The 22,349-nt window shown below is 41.5% G+C and overlaps 1 protein-coding gene and 1 long non-coding RNA gene across 6 annotated transcripts in view; one reads left to right on the top strand and one right to left on the bottom strand.

The window, feature by feature from the left end:
- The window catches only part of LOC142743673 (uncharacterized), an 83,021-nt gene extending 62,278 nt beyond the window's left edge, over window positions 1–20,743 (bottom strand). Inside the window, exons 1-2 of the long non-coding RNA XR_012881612.1 lie at window positions 20,643–20,743; window positions 18,813–18,862 (exon numbers count right to left, since the gene is read on the bottom strand). This is a non-coding gene — a long non-coding RNA (uncharacterized LOC142743673). The remainder of the gene's footprint in view (window positions 1–18,812; window positions 18,863–20,642) is intronic.
- The window catches only part of LOC142743672 (nectin-1-like), a 126,239-nt gene that overhangs the window by 18,728 nt on the left and 85,162 nt on the right, over window positions 1–22,349 (top strand). For all 5 annotated transcript variants that reach the window (XM_075854657.1, XM_075854653.1, XM_075854654.1 and 2 more), the window contains exon 2: window positions 20,050–20,373. In XM_075854657.1, the coding sequence (XP_075710772.1) occupies window positions 20,050–20,373 (324 nt within the window). The remainder of the gene's footprint in view (window positions 1–20,049; window positions 20,374–22,349) is intronic.

The raw sequence follows: 22,349 nt of genomic DNA, 5'->3' as shown, positions 1-22,349 counted from the left end.
GCTCAAACCAACTATACTATAATACAACATGATCTCTTCTCAGTGATAAGGTTCAGCCCAAAGTTAATATTGCCACATCTCTATTCTTCCAAACCCTATACCTGGTACACAAATATGTTTTCTACTGTTCATTTCTTCAGGCTATATTAAGAGGCATCTACATATACAAACCACTGATAAAGATATTACCAATTCAGTCTAAATAACTGATCTCCAACTTTTTTAATTTTCACCTTCACTACAACAATAATTAGCAAATAAAATTTATTATTTTCTCAGTCCTTTCCTTGATCCTAAGGACAGTAACATTATCTCTGCTTAGATTTAAGTTTTTAGCTCACAACCCCGTTATTCCCCATACCGAATACCCATCCCAACGTTTTCTTATTCCTCAATTCCATATGGCTCAACCATTAAAATCTCTAACTGACAATCAATATAAACATACCTATTGCCCAGAAAAAGCAGAAGCATGAGATACTCACAAAATAATTGGGAAAAATATAATTCACATATTAAGATAAAAATATAAAAATAACTATTAACAAAACACATGATAATAGAAAGTAAAAATCTAATCCATTCATTATTATTATCATTATTATTATTTTTTCCATTTTTTCTATTCTTCATTGTAGGGGCAATATAGTATATTAGAACCCGTGTCTATTTTCATACACATCTATAAACAATTGCATTTCCAAAGTCATCTATCGGACAGACACTTCCTTGTATACATTCTTGTAGGAACATATATCAAAATAAAACTAACATACTCACAACCTGGCTACAGCGTAGAGCGATGTCTGTGCCTCAGCGTCTACGAGTGGCACCACTTCCGGTTTGCGTTCCAGTAGACCCACATGACTCTGAAACGCAAAACAATAATACACAAATCAAACCGGAAGTGACATCCATCTCCAAGGAGACAAAAATCACAAACTGATACACTGTTACGCAGTTCCTCCCGCCCTACACACATAATCAAAAGTGATAGAGAACTCCTATGTTTAAACTACCTTATACCTTTGATTCCTTAACAAAAGTCCATAACAACCATACTTACCGTATACTAGAGTTTTAGGAATGTAGAATCTCCATACTTCCGGCTCTCGTCCAGAGAAAGTGCTAACACCTGGAATGCAATTAAGACACGTTACACATAAATACACCAGACGTGTCAGTCAGTTTATCCCAGCCATGATTAAGAACGCAGCTAGCGTTTGAAACGCGTAGGCTTCCTCAATCCTCTCACTTCTCTCCCAGCACTTGAGGACATCATTCCGATTGACCTCTTTTAAAACAACTTTCATTAAACTTGGAACAAATTCCTTTTTAGTTGCAGCTACGCTGGATCCAAACTACCTGTTCCTCCTGTATCAAATATATTAACACTTAAGGCCCTTTTACACTGAACAAATATCGGGCAGATAAGCGTTCATAGAACGCTGATTGCCGATAATTGCCCTGTATAAACAGGGTAGTGATCAGCAGATGAATGAGCAAATCGCTCGTTGATCTGCTGATTGCATCGTTTTAATAAACTGAAATATTTTTAGTTGTCGGTAGCACATCTCCCTGACACACTGCCGACATGATAATGTATGGGGACGAGCGATCGGAGTAACTAACGCTCGTCTCCATACATAGCTCCTTGTGGCTGGAGCAAACGAGCACCAATCATCTCATTGATCGGCGCTCATTGCACCTGCCAAAATTGGCCGACGTAATAGGGTCTTTAAATTGGGTTTCCAAACTTTGAAATTGATGTCTTATTCTTAGGATGGGCCAACAATATCATATCGGTGGTGGTCCGATTCCCGGCACCCCCACCAATCAGCTGATTGAACGAGTTGTGGCGTTTGGTGCATTTGGTATTGGCTGTGCCTGGTATTGCCGCTCACTGCTGTTCAGTCCCATTCAAATGAATGGGACTAAGCTGAAGTACCAGGCACGGCCACTACCAAATGTATGTAGCTGCTCCGGGTAAACAATGCGGTTAATGCGACGATCACCGGATCGCCCTGGCCACCTCAATTAGCTGATCGATGTAGGTACTGGGAGTCGGTCCACCACGATCCGATATTGATGGCCTATTCTACAACACACTCTGTCAGTTCTTCCACTTGCTGCCTATCGCACAATGAAAACAATTACAAATCCTTATCCTAATTTACAAATCCAAATCTATTTCTGCCGCGTCCTACATTTTACAGATTCCGTCCCACACACAACCTCTACTCTACCAATCTTATCACCTCCTCTCACTCTACATACAAGACTTCTCTCGTGCTTCCCTTTTATTCTGGAACTCCTTTCCTCATTCCATCCAACATTCTCCTAACCTTCAAATGTTTTTTTAAAACGTACCTTTTCTGACAAGTATATTACCTGTCTTTAAGTGGTTTAGGACCAGGCTATTTTAACCCCTTAATGACCGCCAATATGCCTTTTCACGGCGGCCGTTAAGGGTACTTATGCCAGAGCGCCGCCTGTTCACGACGCTCTGACATAAGCCCGGCACGGGTGTCCTGTGCCGGCTAAAGCGGGTGTCCGGTGGTCTTAAGTCAACCGGACACCTGCACTAACGGGCGGGATCGATTTCAGCATTGATCTCACCCATTCAACCCCTTAGATGCGGCGCTCAATAGCGAGCGCCGCATCCAAGTGGTTTTGGAGGGAGGGTGCTCCCTCTCTCACCCCATCGCCACCCTGCAATTGCAGGGTGCCAATGGCTTCTATGGCAGCCGGTGGCCTAACAAAGGCCCCCAGCTCTGCCTGTAGTGGATGCCTGCTAGGCCATGCCTGAGGCATGACCTAGCAGATGCCTTTCAGTTTTACACTGACATGCAATAATCTGCTCCAATACAGAAGTATTGCAGTGTATCAGAAGATCACATAGTGAAGTCCCCCAGTGGGACTAAAAATAAAGTTATCAAAAAGTTTAATAAAGTTAATAATAAATAAATAAAAATCCCAAATAAAAAAAATGAAAAACCCACTTTTTCCCTTATAAAATACTTTAATATGAAAAAACAAAAAAGAATTGAAACCATTTCACATATTTGGTATCGCCGCGTCCGTATTGACCCCACCTATAAAGCGATTACATTATTTAACCTGCACGGTGAACGCCATAAAAAATTAAATAAAAAACAATGCCAGAATTGCTGTTTTCTGTTCATCCTGCCTTCAAAAAACATGTGATAAAAAGTGATCAAAAAGTTGCATGTACTCCAAAATGATACAAATAAAAACTAGAATTTGTCCCGCAAAAAACAAGCCCTCATACAGCTGCATTGGTGTAAAAATAAAACAATTATGGGTTTTAAAACATGGCGACACAAAAACAAATAATTTTGAAAAAAAAGTGTTTCTACTGTGTAAAAGTCGTAAAACATAAAAAAATCAATATAAATTTGGTATCGCCACAATCGTAATGACCCGCTAAATAAAGTTTGAATCTCTTGCTAAATTCTCTGTTCTTTATAAATTGTGACCTTTTCAGTTTGGGCCGGGCTCCTACCTAATGTAGCTGGTAAACACTGGATCATTTGTCTGCACCTCATTGTCTTGTGATTGTTGCATTGTCTTTCCCATAATATTGTGCTGTGTAAAGCGCTACGGATGTTTATGGAGTAATTGAATGAACAAATTATTAATTATTGTAGCTGCTTCAACAACCGAATCAGCAGAGGTAGCTATTACCATTGAAAGATATGGACGTACAAGACAAACAACACATAGAAAACATCTGGGGTGTGTATCATGGCAACACCCTACTAAAGATAGACCCCACCCTGTATGTCGTAAAAGATAAGAAACGGTGTATGCCTAAAAACGGACACCAAATCATCCAATTCCCGTCAATATAATAAATGACAAAAGCGACATAGAGAACTAAAAACAGGTGGATCTTTCGAGATTACTTGCATGGACAAGCCAAATATTCAACGTACGTCGTGGTTTTTCTCTGACACCAGTTAGCTCTATTTTTGACCTGTGGTTCCACTCCGTTTAGGAGCTGCTTTATGCAACCTACCATTGCGGGGAAGCACTTTTTTCAGACCTGCTGTGGCTGAAAGTTTCGGAGCCTTATCGCAGCCAACTATGAGAAGTGACGTAAGTTGAATATTCGCCTTGTCTACGCAAGAAGTCTGGTAAGATCCATCCGTTTTTTGTTCTTTATGTCTCTTTTGTCATTTATTATATTGACGGGAATTGGATGATTTGGTGGCCGCTGTTCGGCAGACAGTTTCTTATCTTTTACGACATACAGGGTAGGGCTATTTTTAGTAGGGTGTTGCTATGATACACACCCTAGATGTTTTGCATGTGCCGTTTGTCTTGTATGGCCATATCTTTTAATGGTAGTCATTAAAAGTTAATTTTTAAGAAGCTACCTCCATTGGTTGATTTGATTATATATTTTTGAGGTGTCCAGCCGCGCACTGTAACATCTAGGTGCATGGCATATTGACTAGCTTGGTATTTTGTTATAGTGTATGTGTGGCTATGGCTCGCTTCCCATCAGTAGGTCTGAATATGGAACAATGGTTAATGTTTAATGGTTAAGTTTGTGCAGGATTTATAAGGAGCAAACTATCCGTTGGTGGGAAGTACAAAGTCTAGACATCTATATTAAGCATGGCATAGGTCCACGGGGGTTAAGTATTTTACTGAACCCAGGGTTTATAAATAAGTGGTAAAAGGAAGCAACTAGCAGCTCCCTTTGCATCATGAATTTGCTCTTGGAGGAGGATTAATCCAATCTTGAGACTGTTGACAGTAATTTAAGACAACAAATTAAGGTCGCTCAAAAATGTCAAAATTAACCTGAATTTACAATAAAAAAATTAAACTGCAAAATACTCTGGAACTATCTAAAGGAACGCAAGCATAAGCATTTCACCAGAGATTTGCAGAACTTTAAAGAGGCTCTGTCACCAGATTTTGCAACCCCTATCTGCTATTGCAGCAGATAGGCGCTGCAATGTAGATTACAGTAACGTTTTTATTTTTAAAAAACGAGCATTTTTGGCCAAGTTATGACCATTTTTGTAGTTATGCAAATGAGGCTTGCAAAAGTCCAAGTGGGTGTGTTTAAAAGTAAAAGTCCAAGTGGGCGTGTGTTATGTGCGTACATCGGGGCGTTTTTACTACTTTTACTAGCTGGGCGTTCTGACGAGAAGTATCATCCACTTCTCTTCAGAACGCCCAGCTTCTGGCAGTGCAGATCTGTGACGTCACTCACAGGTCCTGCATCGTGTCGGCCACATCGGCACCAGAGGCTTCAGTTGATTCTGCAGCAGCATCAGCGTTTGCAGGTAAGTAGCTACATCGACTTACCTGCTAACGCCGATGCTGCTGCAGAATCAACTGAAGCCTCTGGTGCCGATGTGGCCGACACGATGCAGGACCTGTGAGTGACGTCACAAATCTGCACTGCCAGAAGCTGGGCGTTGTGAAGAGAAGTGGATGATACTTCTCTTCAGAGCGCCCAGCTAGTAAAAGTATTAAAAACGCCCCGATGTACGCACATAACACACGCCCACTTGGACTTTTACTTTTAAACACACCCACTTGGACTTTTGCAAGCCTCATTTGCATAACTACAAAAATGGTCATAACTTGGCCAAAAATGCTCGTTTTTTAAAAATAAAAACGTTACTGTAATCTACATTGCAGCGCCGATCTGCTGCAATAGCAGATAGGGGTTGCAAAATCTGGTGACAGAGCCTCTTTAAAGACAACAAAGCTTTTTTTTTTCTGGGGATAGGACCCCGAGAAGAAAGCAAAGATTGGATCTCCCCTCCACTGAGACAGAGCAATCAGATAAAGAGGGGACATGGAAGACACAATGGGGCAGAGAGGGGAGGGGTCGGAGTAGGAGTAATTGACAGCAGACCCTACAGGATCCATGTTTTTTTAGAACAGAGTTACCCCCTGAGAATTTGCAGCAACAGCACCGAAAACAACAGCCAGGTATAGAAACACAAGTCGTGAACCTGTCAAATAGGGCCTTGAGTAAAGTAGAAATGGAAGTTTTGAGTAAAGGGCTGTCCTTTATACCCACATCAGACTTTAGGGTTTTTAATTGGATGAAGGATTTAGATCTGTTCGTTCGTCGCCTATGTTGGCACAAACTTTTTCAACAGGAGACAGGAACGGCTTTGAAACTGGGGTTCCGAGGGAAATGGGTGCGGATGTAAGACTACTAGAGGGACTAAGTGAGGGAGGTGGTGATCTGAGGGAGTGTGGCCCATTCACTTATCTGAGAAACAAAAAGCACTAAGATGCCCCCACCAGGAGATATATCCTGGATTGATGTTTTTGTGAGTATGGTCTTGAACGAACCTATGTAGCCAGAAGGAAATGCAAGCACTGCGTACCTTGGAAAAGGACAGCTCTATCATCGTTTCACCCTCTGATAAAGGAGGAAACGTGGTAGTCTGAAGTACGATACAGTATGAAAATATGTGTAAAAAAACGACATTCTGACAAGAGTGGTTATGATATACTACTGGGTAATCCAATAGGAGGCTATCGGGATGAACTCAAGAATCTTTTAGATGAACCCAGGCAAAAACAACCCATCTGATTGATCCTATGGAATACAATTTCCTTCTCCCCAGTGTCCCGCTCACGACAACTTTTTATTGTTTGCCAAAGATACACAAGGGCCTGGATCCACTCAAAGGAAGACCCAACGTGTCAGGGATAGACAGCCTCTGCCAGAATATTGGCGTTTACTTGGACAAGGTACTCTGCCCTATTGTCACTGCACTACACTCCTACATCAGGGACACAACTGATCTCCTCAAGTGCCTGAAGGGTGTCTCAGTAGAGGATATGTGGCTAGGGAGTATCGATGTAAAAGCTCTTTACTCCTACATGAGATGGGTGTGGCAGTGGTATACTTTTTGGCTACAAGGGGTTGTCAGTACTGTGCCCAGTAGGTTATTGGTGAAACTCCTCAAGCTCCTGCTCTTAAGGAACTATTTTCTATTTCATGATGCGTTCTACCACCAGCTCAGAATCACTGCAATGGGGAGCCCATGTGCCCCCAAAAGTGCAAATTTGCTTCCAGGCTGGTGGGAAGAAACTATTGCTATTGGTGATGAGACCACACAATTGATTAATGGTATGGAACTGTGGGAACGGTACATTGATGACATCTTTGTTATCTGGTAGGGTATTAGGGAGAAATGTGAGACGTTTGTGAGTAGACTGAACACAAACATATTGGTCTAAAATTCACATTTGAAATAAATGCACATTCATTACCTTTCCTAGATGTCCTGATTGGTACCTCTACTAATGGCGAACTGCAGACTGAGCTTCATAGTTACATAGTTACATAGTTAGTACGGTTGAAAAAAGACACATGTCGATCAAGTTCAACCACGGGATGGAAAAGGGAAGGGAAATATTTCTACACATAAGAGCTAATATTTTTTCGTTCTAGGAAATTATCTAAGCCTTTTTTAAAGCCATCTACTGTAGCTACTGCGACTAGGTCCTGCGGTAGACTATTCCATAGATTCACAGTAAAGAAGGCTTGTCGTCTCTGCAGATTGAACCTTTTTTTCTCCAGACGGAGGGAGCGCCTGTTTTTTTAGGGGGTTTTACATGGAACTGGATTTCACCCTATTTTTTCTATGTGACATTCATATATTTATATAAGTTAATCATGTCCCCCGTTAGTCATCTCTTCTCAAGGCTAAATAGGTTTAATTATTTTAATCTTTCCTCATAACTTAGATTCTCCATGCCCCTTATTAGCTTTGTTGCTCTTCTTTGTATTTTTTCCAACTCCAGGGCATCCTTTCTATGAACTGGAGCCCAGAACTGAACTGCATATTCTAGATGAGGCCGCACTAATGCTTTGTAAAGTGATAATATTATATCCCTGTCCTGCGAGTCCAGAACTCTATAATACACGACAATATCTTGCTGGCCTTTGAGGCAGCTGATTGACATTGCATGCTGTTATTTCGTTTATGATCCCCCTAGCTCCCCCTAGGACATATGAAGCATGCAGATTGTTGGTACCCAGATGCATAACTTTACATTTATCTACATTAAACTTAATTTGCCAAGTGGATGCCCAAACACTTAGTGTGTTCAAATCAGCTTGCAATTTACGAACATCTTCCATAGACTGAACAATACTACATAGCTTGGTGTGATCTGAAAAAATAGAAATAGTACTACTACTCCCATCCTCTATATCACTAATAAATAAGTTGAATAATAGTGGTCCCAGCACTGAACCCTGGGGTCACCACAGTGAAGGAAATAGTATTTGATCCCATGCAAATAAATATATATAATTTTGACAATGTGATTTTCTTTTTTTTTTTTTTTTATAATCTATCTCTCACTGGTAAAATTAACCTAGCCTAAAAATTCTAGACTGTTCATGTCTTTGACAGTGGGCAAACTTACAAAATCAGCAAGGGATCAAATACTCATTTCCTTCACTGTATAACCGGGGACCATTCAGAGTAGGAATCATCGACCACAACTCTCTGGATACGGTCCTTGAGCCAATTCTCAATCTAATTACAAACTCTACTTTCTAAACCTATAGACCCTAATTTACCGATTAGACATCTATGAGGGACAGTGTCAAATACCTTTGCAAAGTTCAAGAGCACTATATCCACTGCGGCCCCTCTGTCTAGGCTTCTGCTCACCTCTTCACAAAAACAAATCAGGTTGGTTTGACAAAATCTGTCTTTCGTAAAACCGTGCTGGCTGTCACTTATAATACTATTTTTTTCACATAATCCTGTATATAGTCTCTCAATAGCCCCTCAAACATTATTCCCACTATGGATATTAAGCTTACTGGTCTATAATTACCCGGGGGAAGACCTAGAGCCCTTTTTGAAAATAGCTACCACATTTGCCCTGCACTAGTCCCTTGGCACTATATCAGTCACTAGAGAATCTCTGAATAATATGAAGAGGGGAACATAAATAACTGAACTAAGCTCTTTAAGAACTCTAGGGTGTAACCCATCTGGTCCCGGGGCCTTGTGCACATTTATTTAACCCCTTAACGCTCCAGGACATACTATTATGTCATGGTAAGTGCATCGTTCGCGCTCCATGACATAATAGTATGTCATGGAGTAAACACGGCGCCGTTCGCACGGGGCGCGTTCATGAGCTGTGATAGCTGCTGTTTCCGACAGCAGACTATCACTGCTCAATGTGCCGGGACCGATCGCGGAGCTCCCCCGCCGATTAACCCCTCAGAAGCCACGTTCAATAGCGATCGCGGCTTCTTAGGGGTTAATCCGCCATCGCCGGCCTGCTACACGATAGCGGCCGGTGATGGTGACTATGGCAACCGGACACCAAACAATGGCGTCCGGCTATGCCATAGACGGAAGCCTAGTGGGTCCTGACAACGTCAGGACCCACTATGCTTGCTGTCAGTGAGTAGCTGACAGTTCTAATACACTGCACTACGCATGTAGTGCAGTGTATTAGAATTTCGATCAGGGCCTCCTGCCCTCAAGTCCCCTAGTGGGACAAAGTAATAAAGTTAAAAAAAAGTTAAAAAAAGTTGTGTAAAAATAAGAAAATAAAAGTTTTAAAAGTATTAAAAGTAAAAATCCCCCTTTTTACCTTATCAGTCCTTTATTATTAATAAAAATATATAAACAAACAAACTATACATAATTGGTATCGCCGCGTCCGTAACGGCCTGAACTACAAAATTATTTTGTTATTTATCCCGCACGGTGAACGCCGTAAAAAAAAATAATAATAAACCGTACCACAATAACAATTGTTTGGTCACTTCACCTCCCAAAAAATGGAATAAAAAGAGATCAAAAAGTCGCATGTACCTAAAAATGGTACTGATCGAAACTACAGTTCGTTACGCAAAAAATAAGTCCTCGCACGGCTTTATTGATTGAAAAATAAAAACGTTATGGCTCTTAGAATAAGGTAACACAAGAAGTGAATGATTGTTTACAAAACGTATTTTATTGTGCAAACTCCATAAGACATAAAAAAACTAAACATCTGGTATCGCCGTAATCGTATCGCCCCGCAGAATAAAGTGAATATGTCATTTATAGCGCACGGTGAACGCTGTAAAAAAAATTGAATAAAAAAACAATAGTAGAATTGCTGTTTTTTAGTCACCACGCCACCTAAAAATAGAATAAAAACTGATCAAAAAGCCGCATGCACGCCATGAAAAGTACAATGAATTCCTCAAGGGGTCTAGTTTCCAAATTGGGGTCACTTTTGGGGGGTTTCCAATGTTTTGGCACCACAAGACCTCTTCAAACCGGACATGGTGCCTAATAAAAAAGAGGGCTCAAAATCCACTGGGTGCTCCTTTGCTTCGGAGGCCGGTGCTTCAGTCATTACCGCACTAGCGCCACATGTGGGATATTTCTCAAAACTGCAGAATCTGGGCAATACGTATTGAGTTGCGTTTCTCTGATAAATCCTTTTGTGTTATAAAAAAAAATGGTATAAAGAAGATTTTCTGACAAAAAAAAAAAGTACATTTCCCGTCTACTTTGCTCTAAATTTCTGTGAAACACCTAAAGGGTTCATAAACTTTCTAAATGCTGTTGTGAATACTTTGAGGGGTCTAGTTTCTAAAATGGGGTGTTTGATAGGGGTTTCTAATATATGGGCCCCTCAAAGCAACTTCAGAACTGAACTGGAACCTAAAAAAATAAATAAATGAGGCAATACTTCGCTTCTTACATTATACTGATAATGAGCCCCGAGATGACCCCAGTTTTGACCGTTTGTATAAACGGAGACCCCTATTAGACCGTTTCAGTGCCCGGTTTTCCCAAGCATACACCCCCGAGAAGTGTATTTCTATTGAGGAGTCCCTGGTACATTTTAAAGGGAGGGTTCAATTCCGCCAGTACCTGCCGGGTAAGAGGGCAAGGTATGGCGTGAAGATGTATAAGCTGTGCGAGAGTGCATCAGGGTATACCTACAGGTTTAGGCTATATGAAGGAAAGGCCACCCCCAAACCAGACTGCATCCTGGACTACAATAGGTACATGGGAGGGATGGACTTGTCAGATCAAATCCTGAAGCCCTACAGCGCCATGCGGTGTGGTATAAGAAGCTGGCCGGGCACATCATACAGATGGCTTTGTACAATGCGTACGTGCTACGTCGATGTGCAGGCCAGAGGGGAACTTTCCTGGAATTTCAAGATCTAATCTTTAGGGACCAGGAAGGGGGGGCACCCAGTACTTCTGGAAGCGAGGCCACACGCATCGTACCAGGGCAACACTTTCCAGGAGAAGTTCCCCAAACCGGTGGAAAGGGAAAGAGTCAAAAGAGGTGCAGAGTCTGCTATAAGAGGGGGATAAGGAAAGTCACAATATACCAATGTGACACGTGTCCCGAAAAACCAGGGCTCTGTATAAAAGATTGTTTTAAAATGTATCATACATCCCTTGATTTTTAATTTACCCTGATGCACTCCGCACAGCTTACCCCCCTCATCTTTCCCTTCTGAGCCCTGCTGTGTGCCCAGGCAGCTGATAACAGCCACATGTAGGGTATTGCCGTACCCAGGAGAACCCACATTACAATTTAAGGGGTGTATATCTCTGGTGGCGCATGCTGGGCACACTATATCGGACACTGACATGCCATGTATATATATAAAATTGCAAATCTCACTCTGCACCATCTGCTGCGCATTATCTTTTACACAGTACCTGTGGGGTCAAAATGCTCACTACACCTCTATATGAATGTCTTAAGGGGTGTAGTTTTTAAAATGGGGTCACTTCTCGAGGGTTTCAACTGTACTGGTACCTCAGGGGCTTCTGCATACATGACTTCGCACCAGAAAATCCTCAGTAGGCCAAATGGTGGTCGTTTCCTTCTGGGTCCTCCCATGGGCCCAAACCGCAGTTTATCACCACAAATGGGGTGTTGCGGCACTCAGAACAAATTGCGCAACAGAATGGGGTATTTTGTTTCTTGTGAAAATAAGAAATTTTCAGCCAAGACTACATATTATTTGAAAAAAATAACTTTGTTTTAATTCCAAGCCCAATTCAAATAAGTTCTGTGAAAAAACTATGGGGTCAAAATGGTCACAACACCCATAAATTAATTCCTTGAGGGGTGTAGTTTCCAAAATGGGGTCATTTGTGGTGGGTTTCTATTGCTTTGATACCTCTGGGGCTCTGCAAATGCGACATGGCCCCCGAAAACCAATCCAGCAAAATCTGGACTCCAAAGAACAAATAGTGCTCCTTTCCTTCTGAGCCCTCCCATGGGCCCAAACGGCAGTTTATCACCACAAATGGGGTATTTCCGCACTCAGGACAAATTGGGCAACAAAATGGGGTATTTTGTTCCCTGTGAAAATAAGAAATTTTTATAAAAAAATGACATCTTATTGGAAAAAATTACATTTTTTTTCATTTCACAGCCCAATTCAAATAGGTCCTGTGAAAAAACTGTGCGGTCAAAATTGTAACAACCACCATATTTGAATTCCTTGAGGGGTGTAGTTTCCAAAATGTGGTCACTTCTGGTTGGTTTCCATTGCTTTGATACCTCTGAGGCTCTGCAAATGCGATATGGCACCCGAAAACCAATCCAGCAAAATCTGGACTCCATAGAACAAATAGCGCTCCTTTCCCTCTGTGCCCTCCCATGGGCCCAAACGGCAGTTTATCACCACAAATGGGGTATTGCCGCACTAAGGACAAATTGGGCAACAAAATGGGGTATGTTGTTCCCTGTGAAAATAAGAAATTTTGATAAAAAATGACATCTTATTGGAAAAAATATAATTTTTTTCATTTCACAGCCCAATTCAAATAGGTGCTGTGAAAAAACGGTGCGGTCAAAATGATAACAAAAACCATAAATGAATTCCTTGAGGGGTGTAGTTTCCAAAATAGGGTCACTTCTGGTGGGTTTCCATTGCTTTGATACCTCTGGGGCTCTGCAAATGCGACATGGCACCCGAAAACCAATCCAGCAAAATCTGGACTCCAACAAACACATAGCGCTCCTTTCCTTCTGAGCCCTCCAATGGGCCCAAACGGCAGTTTATCACCACAAATGGGGTACTGCCGCACTAAGGACAAATTGGGCAACAAAATGGGGTATGTTGTTCCCTGTGAAAATAAGAAATTTTGATCAAAAATTACATCTTATTGGAAAAAATATAATTTTTTTCATTTCACAGCCCAATTCAAATAGGTGCTGTGAAAAAACTGTGCGGTCAAAATGATAACAAAAACCATAAATGAATTCCTTGAGGGGTGTAATTTCCAAAATGGGGTCACTTCAGGTGGGTTTCCATTGTTTTGATACCTCAACACCTCTTCAAACCTGGCATGCTGCCTAAAATATATTCTAATAAAAAAAGAGGCCTCAAAATGCACTAGGTGCTTCTTTGCTTCTGGGGCTTGTGTTTTAGTCCACGAGCGCAGTAGGGCCACATGTGGGACATTTCTAAAAACTGCAGAATCTGGACAATACATATTTAGTAGTGTTTCTCTGGTAAAACCTTCTGTGTTACAGAAAAAAATTTAATAAAATTGAAATTCAGCAGAAAAAAATGACATTTGCAAATTTCATTTCCACTTTGCTTTAATTCCTGTGAAATGCCTGAAGGGTTAAAAAACTTTCTAAATGCTGTTTTGAATACTTTGAGGGGTCTAGTTTTTAAAATGGGGTGTTTTATGGGGGTTTCTAATACATAGGCCCCTCAAATCCACTTCAGAACTGAACTGGTACCTTCAAAAAAAGGCTTTTGAAATTTTCTTAAGAATATGAGAAATTGCTGTTTATGTTCTAAGCCTTGTAACGTCCAAGAAAAATAAAATAATGTTCAAAAAACGATGCCAATCTAAAGTAGACATATGGGAAATGTGAACTAGTAACTAGTTTGGGTGGTATAACCGTCTGTTTTTCAAGCAGATGCATTTAAATTCTGAAAAATGCTATTTTTTGTAAATTTTCTCTAAATTTTGCAATTTTTCACAAATAAAGACTGAATATATCGTCCAAATTTTACCACGAACATATATGTCAGATTTGAAAAATGGGCTCTGAGCCTTAAGGCCCAAACTAGGCTGCGTCCTTAAGGGGTTAATTTAGCTTGGACCATATCTATATTTAGCCAATTCAGTATCTCAACTGATATTTTAACAGCACTGGCACCGGCTATATCAGCTGCTCTTTCCTATGTTGTATATACAGAGCTGAAGAACCCATTTAGTAACTCTGCCTTCTCTTGATCCCCTGTGAACAACACCGCATTACAACTATCTAGGGGTCCTACATGTTCAGACCTTGGCTTTTTTCCATTTATAATTTTTGGGGATTTGTTTTACTATCATTGGCCACCTGCCTTTCATTTTGTATTTTTGCTGATTTCATTACCTTTTTACAGATTTTATTAAGCTCTTTATAATTTACAAAGGCTACATCTGTACCCTCAGATTTGTATATTTCAAATGCCCTTTTTTTGTCATATATGGCCCTTTTTACAGAAGGTGTAAGCCATGTGGGGTATAATTTTAGTCGTTTATACTTGTTACCTATAGGAATAAATTTTGCACTATAATTACCCAAAGTAGATTTTAAAATCTCCCATTTATCATTTGTCCCATTATTTGACATTAGTTCTTCCCAGTCCATGTCCTCACTTGCCTTCTTAAAATTAAGTGTTTTTGCCCTCCCAGTCTGTGTTTGTTTTTTACAGTATAGGTAAAATATAACTTTATTGTGATCACTGTTACCGAGGTTTTCACGAACATTGACATTCCCAACAAGCTCTGCATTATTAGGAATGACCAGATCCAACAGAGCGTCACCTCTATAGTCGAGTCTTCCACAAACTGACCCATAACATTTTCCTACAACAGGTTGAGGACATTTCTCCCCTTCGCAGTTGATGCCGAATCGTGACACCAATTAATATCCCGATAATTAAAATCTCCCATTATCACTACAGTACCAGCCTGTGCAGCCCGCTTCATCTGTTTATATAGCTGACCTTCCATCTCCTCCATTATATTGGGGGGTCTATAGATTACACCAAAATAGATTTTTTCAGTGTTTACCTCCCTTTGTAATTCCAACCACAAGGTTTCAACCTCCTCACAATCTTCACCCACTATTGTCTCTTTCACACTCACCTTCATATCACTTCTCACATACAGACATACACCACCGCCTTCATATCACTTCTCACATACAGACATACACCACGCCTTCATATCACTTCTCACATACAGACATATACCACCGTCTTCATATCACTTCTCACATACAGACATACACCACCGCCTTCATATCACTTCTAACATACACCACCGCCTTCATATAACTTCTCACATACGGACATACACACCTGCCTTCATATCACTTCTCACATACAGACACACACCACCGCCTTCATATCACTTCTCACATGCAGACATACACCACCGCCTTCATATCACTTCTCACATACATACAGACATACTCCACCGCCTTCATATCACTTCTCACATACAGACATACACCACCGCCTTCATATCACTTCTCACATACATACAGACATACTCCACCGCCTTCATATCACTTCTCACATACAGACATACATCACCTTCATATCACTTCTCACATACAGACATACATCACCTTCATATCACTTCTCACATACAGACATACACCACCGCCTTCATATCACTTCTCACATACAGACATACATCACCGCCTTCATATCACTTCTCACATACAGACATACACCACCACCTTCATATCACTTCTCACATACGGACATACACCACCGCCTTCATATCACTTCTCACATACAGACATACACCAACACCTTCATATCACTTCTCACATATAGACATACATCACCACCTTCACATCACTTCTAACATACATCTCCGCCTTCATATCACTTCTCACATACAGACCAACACCACCACCTTTATATCACTTCTCACATACGGACATACACCACCGCCTTCATAACACTTCTCACACACAGACATACACCACCACCTTCATATCACTTCTCAAATACGGACATACACCACCGCCTTCATATCACTTCTCACATACAGACATACACCACCACCTTCATATCACTTCTCACATACGGACATACACCACCACCTTCATATCACTTCTCACATACAGACATACACCACCGCCTTCATATCACTTCTCACATACAGACATACACCACCGCCTTCATATCACTTCTCACATACAGACATACATCCCCACCTTCATATCACTTCTCACATACAGACATACATCACCTTCATATCACTTCTCACATACAGACATACATCACCGCCACCTTCATATCACTTCTCACATACAGACATACATCACCTTCATATCACTTCTCACATACAGACATACATCACCTTCATATCCCTTCTCACATACAGACATACACCACCGCCTTCATATCACTTCTCACATACAGACATACACCAACACCTTCATATCACTTCTCACATATAGACATACATCACCACCTTCACATCACTTCTAACATACATCACCGCCTTCATATCACTTCTCACATACAGACCAACACCACCACCTTTATATCACTTCTCACATACGGACATACACCACCGCCTTCATAACACTTCTCACACACAGACATACACCACCACCTTCATATCACTTCTCAAATACGGACATACACCACCGCCTTCATATCACTTCTCACATACAGACATACACCACCGCCTTCATATCACTTCTCACATACAGACATACACCACCGCCTTCATATCACTTCTCACATACAGACATACATCCCCACCTTCATATCACTTCTCACATACAGACATACATCCCCACCTTCATATCACTTCTCACATACAGACATACACCACCGCCCACCTTCATATCACTTCTCACAGACATACATCACCGTCATATCACTTCTCACATACAGACATACAGCACCTTCATATCACTTCTCACATACAGACATACATCACCTTCATATCATTACTCACATGCAGGCATACATCACCTTCCTATCACTTCTCACATACAGACATACACCACCGCCTTAATATCACTCCTCACATACAGACATACACTACCTTCATATCACTTCTCACATACAGACATATCCCACCGCCTTCATATTACTTCTCACATACAGACATACTACATCACCTTTCTTATTTGCCCTGTCTTTCCGAAACAATGTAAAAGCCTGTAGATTTACAGCCCAGTTGTGTGAAGAGTCCGGCCATGTTTCAGCAACACCAACTATATCTATATGTTCCTCCAGTACCAAGGCCTCCAGCTCCCCCATTTTGCTTACTAGACTTCTGACATTTGTGAACATGCACTTTAACTTGCCTTTAAATGTTTCACTTTAAGTATCAGAAATGTGATTACTTGACATTATTTGGGCATTTTTATTTTCATTGCTGTTTTGTAACAAAAGGATCTCAATATCCTGTTGTCTAGTCCTCTCCCCACAGTCTGTTTCTACCCCCACCAATTTAGTCTGACCCCTCTCTAACCGGACTACCCCTTTATTTTCTAAATTGACCTCCCTCCTCAGCACTAGCTTAAATACTCCGCCACCCCAGCTAGAATTCTCTTCCCCAGCACAACGGACCCCCTTCTATTTAGGTGCAAATCATCTGCAGAATACAATTTGTACCCCAATGAAAAGTCAGCCCAGTTCTCTTGGAACCCAAAGCCTTCTCCTCTACACCAAGACGTAAGTCATGCATTTACTCCCCCGGAGCTCCTGCTGTCTTTCCTGTGATGCGCATGGCACAGGCAGTATTCCTGAGAATACAACCTTGGAGGTCCTTACCTTCAGCTTGCAGCCTAGTTCTTTCAAATTATTCTTAAGGCTCCTCCGCCTATCATTTATTCTGTCGTTAGTTCCCACATGGACCATGGCAGCTGGATCATCACCAGTCCCTCCCAGTAATTTATTCACCTGTTCCACCACATGCCGAACCCTGGCACCAGGGAGACAGCAAACCATTCGGTTGATGCGGTCTTGGCGACAAATAATTCTCCGTCTTCCTGATTATTGAATCCCCTACAACTATCATTTGTCTTGCCTTACCTGCATTACCATCCCGCCGAATACTAGCTGGGCTGTCTTCCCGACTGTTAGGGAGATCAGTATCCACTAGGGCTGCCATTTCTGGGACCGACACCCTCGCATCATCACCCAACTTGGCAATTTTGCTTGGAATATCAGAAACAGGATTGGCCTTCTTTTTCTTGGACCCCTTTCTACTGCCCCTAACTACATTAACCCAGCTGCTTGCCTGATCCTGCGGGCCTATGTATTCACCATCCAGTTCTACCCCACTAACTGCTTGCTCAGTGAGCAGCATGCTCCGCTCAAGATTGTTTATCGCCCTCAGTGTTGCATTTTGCTCCTCCAGTTCTCTAATGTGAGCTTCCAGGTGAACAACATTCTCACATCTACCATAGAGGTATTCACCCTAGAACTCCGGCTTCAGTCGTACGTACGTACGTACGTACGTACGTACGTACGTACGTACGTACGTACGTATGGCAAACTGTGCACTGAAGAAATCCTCCAGACTTGCTGTCCATTACCCCAGTTACAAAAAACAGTGAACAACTGAAAAAGTAAAAAAAGAGAAGAAGAAAAGAAGAGTACTTACAGCAACGTTAACTCCTCTTTTTAACTCCCGTTTAATAACTCCACTTGATACACCAGCCACTCAATTTAGCAATCACACAAACAGAGCAAGCTCAACTTAGGCCTGAAGTCTTATTTATATCACCTGAGAGCAGTCAACCCCTTCCCTGAGTCAGCTGCACAGCAGGGCAGAAGCTAAGATGGGAAAAAAGGGTTTCAAATTGTCAGTTTTGCAAACTTCTATTAGCAAGCACTCAATTCATATATCACACACACCGTATCCCACACAGTATCCCACACAGTATCCCACACAGTATCACACCCTAGAAAACAGACCGCTATGAACTCCCTTCTGAGAAAAATATGTATGCATCCCGAGATGGTGCATTGATTCCACTCCTGATATAAGGTTCTCTTGTACTCGACTGTTCCACTGCCGAAAAGGCAGAAAATGCACATGAGAGCCGGGGAAATGTAAACAGTATTGCGCAAGTAGAGTATTGTCCCTAGGCGATGGATTTATTGGAAAAAAAAAATACTGGCAACAATCCACGGATAGATATCTAATGATGCAATAAACGACTAACATTGTCCCTTTAGCCGCTCCTGTGCAGAGTCTGTCAGCTCTCCAGCTGCACGCAGTATAATCTGTCTCTGCTCTGTGCGCTCCGGCCGCGGCCTATTAGTGCGGTGCCTCAGTCAGTTGCCGAGCTGCTATCGGCTTTCATTTCATAGATTAAGGTCCCATGCACACGACCGTAAAAATTGACCGTAATTGCGGACTGCAATTAAGGAGCAATTCACTTTTATTGTCCACAGACACTTTCCCGTCCGGGCCGTAGAAGTGTACGCAAAAGATAGGATATGTCCTATCATTTGCTTTTTACGGTCCGTGCTTTGTACGGGAGCACGGGCCGAAAATGCAGCCGGCGGCCATCAGCGGCTGGCCGTGCCCGCAATCAGGAGCCGTGATTACGGGCATGACGGTGTGCATGAGGCCTAACAAGAAGTAAGTGGCCGATTGAAAAAAAATATGACTGTAGGATCAGACTATACCGGGTCTGTGAGTGTTTGGCAGAGCAGGGTGATTGTGAAAACCAAGCGGTTGAGTTGTATGAGAATAGTCAGGTCATTCTCACACGGCTTCCTAATATTCCTATTCTGCACAGCGCATTGCACATTTTCATGAAACTTATCTAAAACAAAAATGGTTATTATGTTGTTGTTGTTGTTGTTATTAGGGATGTAAAAGGGGCGGGGCTTTGACACCTAACATGAAGGATACTGATGGTGTCAACAGGCCTACTAGGGATAAAATGCTGATGGGAGTTGTATATGCTGACCTGAGCTCTCCTTTACATTTATGTGTTTTTATTTTTCAGTGCGAGTCCATGAAGTGGTCTACGCATGGCTGAACTTACACGTGACCCTGGAATGCCGAATTGATACCAAGGAAGAAATCGACCAAATCACCTGGGAGATGCAAAGGAATGGAACCAGTAGGACATTTCTCACTTACAGTAATAGCACTGGACCAATATATCAGATGCCATATAGACACAGAGTGACGTTCAAGGGTGACGGATACAAAGATGGATCCATTCGGATATTCAACGTCACCCTGGCAGATGAGGGCATCTTCAAGTGTGCCTTCTCTAGATTCCCATCTGGAACCGTTGAAGGAAAAATCAGTTTGGAAGTTTTTGGTAAGAAGACTCCCTGTGGTAACTCTTTCCCATAAGACGACATAAAAAATGCGAAACAGCATTATTATATGTTACGTCTTCGCTGAGATATGATCCGTTGGAGCTATAGGCCCAAAGCCTGAGGCTGCACTACTGAGAGATTCTGTGACAACAACATGTTCCCTTCTGACTTCATTCAGGTATAGTGTTGTCATGGAGACGTTGCATGTATTCAAATCACAAAATTGACCTCACGTGACCATTACGGTAACCCACTATTTTACAACTACCGTCACGTGAAGGTCTAGCCTTAATCAGAAAAGGTATGGAGACATTTCCTGGAACATCCCTGTCAGCAGGCACAGGCTATTGTATAGAGGAGATTTATAAAAACAACTGCATGGGAAAGTAGACTAGTTGCCAATAGCAACCAATCAGATTTCAGGTAGGTCTCATTGGAAAATGAAAGCTGCAACCAGATTGGATGCTTTATTTCTCACTTGCACTAGTTTTAAACATCTCATTGGGCCTCATTTATCAAAACCGGAACTTGTTGCCCATAGCAACCAATGACAATGCAGCTTTCATTTTTCCAGAGCTGTGAAGAAATGAGAGCTGAGCTCTGATTGGTTGCTACGGGCATCAAGTCCTGATTTGAATCTGACCATAGTAACACTTGGAGTTTGCATATTCTAGTGTTTGCTGTTTTTTTCGCTGGGTTCTCCCGTTTCCTCTCACTTTCCAAAAAAACATGCTGAGGTATATTGGCTTCTTAGAAAATGGACCCTACTTCAGATAGGGTAATTGGATTCGGATCCCTATTGGACTGATGTGAGAGCATATGTCTTCGGAGCCTCTGTCAAGGGTTCCTTCGGCCATTTCGGTATTTTCGACGGCAAGATTAGTGCTATTCTTGTTCTGGAAAATACCAGCGCCCCGACGGAACCCATTAAAATCAATGGCAGTGACCATTTAGATCCATTGTACAACAGATCTATCACTGCGTCTTGAAGTCATGACGATAATGTGAACAAAGCCTTATGCCTCCTTCACACACGCGTTTTACGTGGCTTTTTTTAGTGCAAAAAATTTACATCTAAAAACGTACTCTTTAGTAAATTGGTACATGCGTTTTTTTATGGCATTTTTGGTGGTGATTTTTGCTAATAGTTTGTCTTACTACCTACTACTTGCTTTGTTTTAAAGAGGAAAGAAAAACCTACGGTGATCTATGGGACAAAAACAGCAAATGTTGCAAAAAAATGCGTCACAGCCAGACTTACTGCGATTATGGAAAAACGCAATTTAAAAAAGCACCTAAAAAAAACACTTTGTTTGTAGGGAGTTTTTACATTTTCCCATTTGGCTACAGTATTTTTTGCAGCTAAAAATTCAACATAAAACACCAGATAAAAATGACACTAAATACGGCGTTTGTCCTAAAAAGGCTATGTGTGAATTCACCCTTACAATTCCTTTTTAGTTCGAATAAGCTGCTCACTAGTTGTCCCGCTGTGGGACGCCCATGGATCACGGCCGTGCACATGGCTACAGTCGTGTGTGCATGAGGCCTAAGGTTCTGTGTGCAGCTCCCATTTGACTGCCTGGTTTCTGGGCGAAGGCAATGTTTATACAGACAGTACGGCTAGGTTGTATCTCTAATCTGACTGTCCCAGGGAAATTTTGTAGCCTAAAAAATAAATATCTACAACATTAAAAAAAACAAAAAACAACTCATTATTTCTCTTCAACAATGCAACATCCAATTCATGAAACTAAAATTGCATACATAAGACATCCACATAAAATAATTAAAAGCTCAGTCACTTTGTAAATACATTAAATTACTTATCTTGTACTGATCTGTAGTAACTGTCTATATTGTACTTCAGAGCTGCATTCACCATTCTGCAGGTTGTCATTGGAAACAGTCAACATGCTTGTTGTCAGACGAACGCCAAACCACTAAGCTGAGCTACTATAGTGCAGGGAAACTA

This window comes from Rhinoderma darwinii, chromosome 2 (genome assembly GCF_050947455.1).
Source record: "Rhinoderma darwinii isolate aRhiDar2 chromosome 2, aRhiDar2.hap1, whole genome shotgun sequence".
NCBI classification, from domain to species: Eukaryota; Metazoa; Chordata; class Amphibia; order Anura; family Rhinodermatidae; genus Rhinoderma; species Rhinoderma darwinii.
The sequence above is the reverse complement of the archived record's forward strand: the minus strand, read 5'-3'. Positions and strand labels throughout refer to the sequence as shown.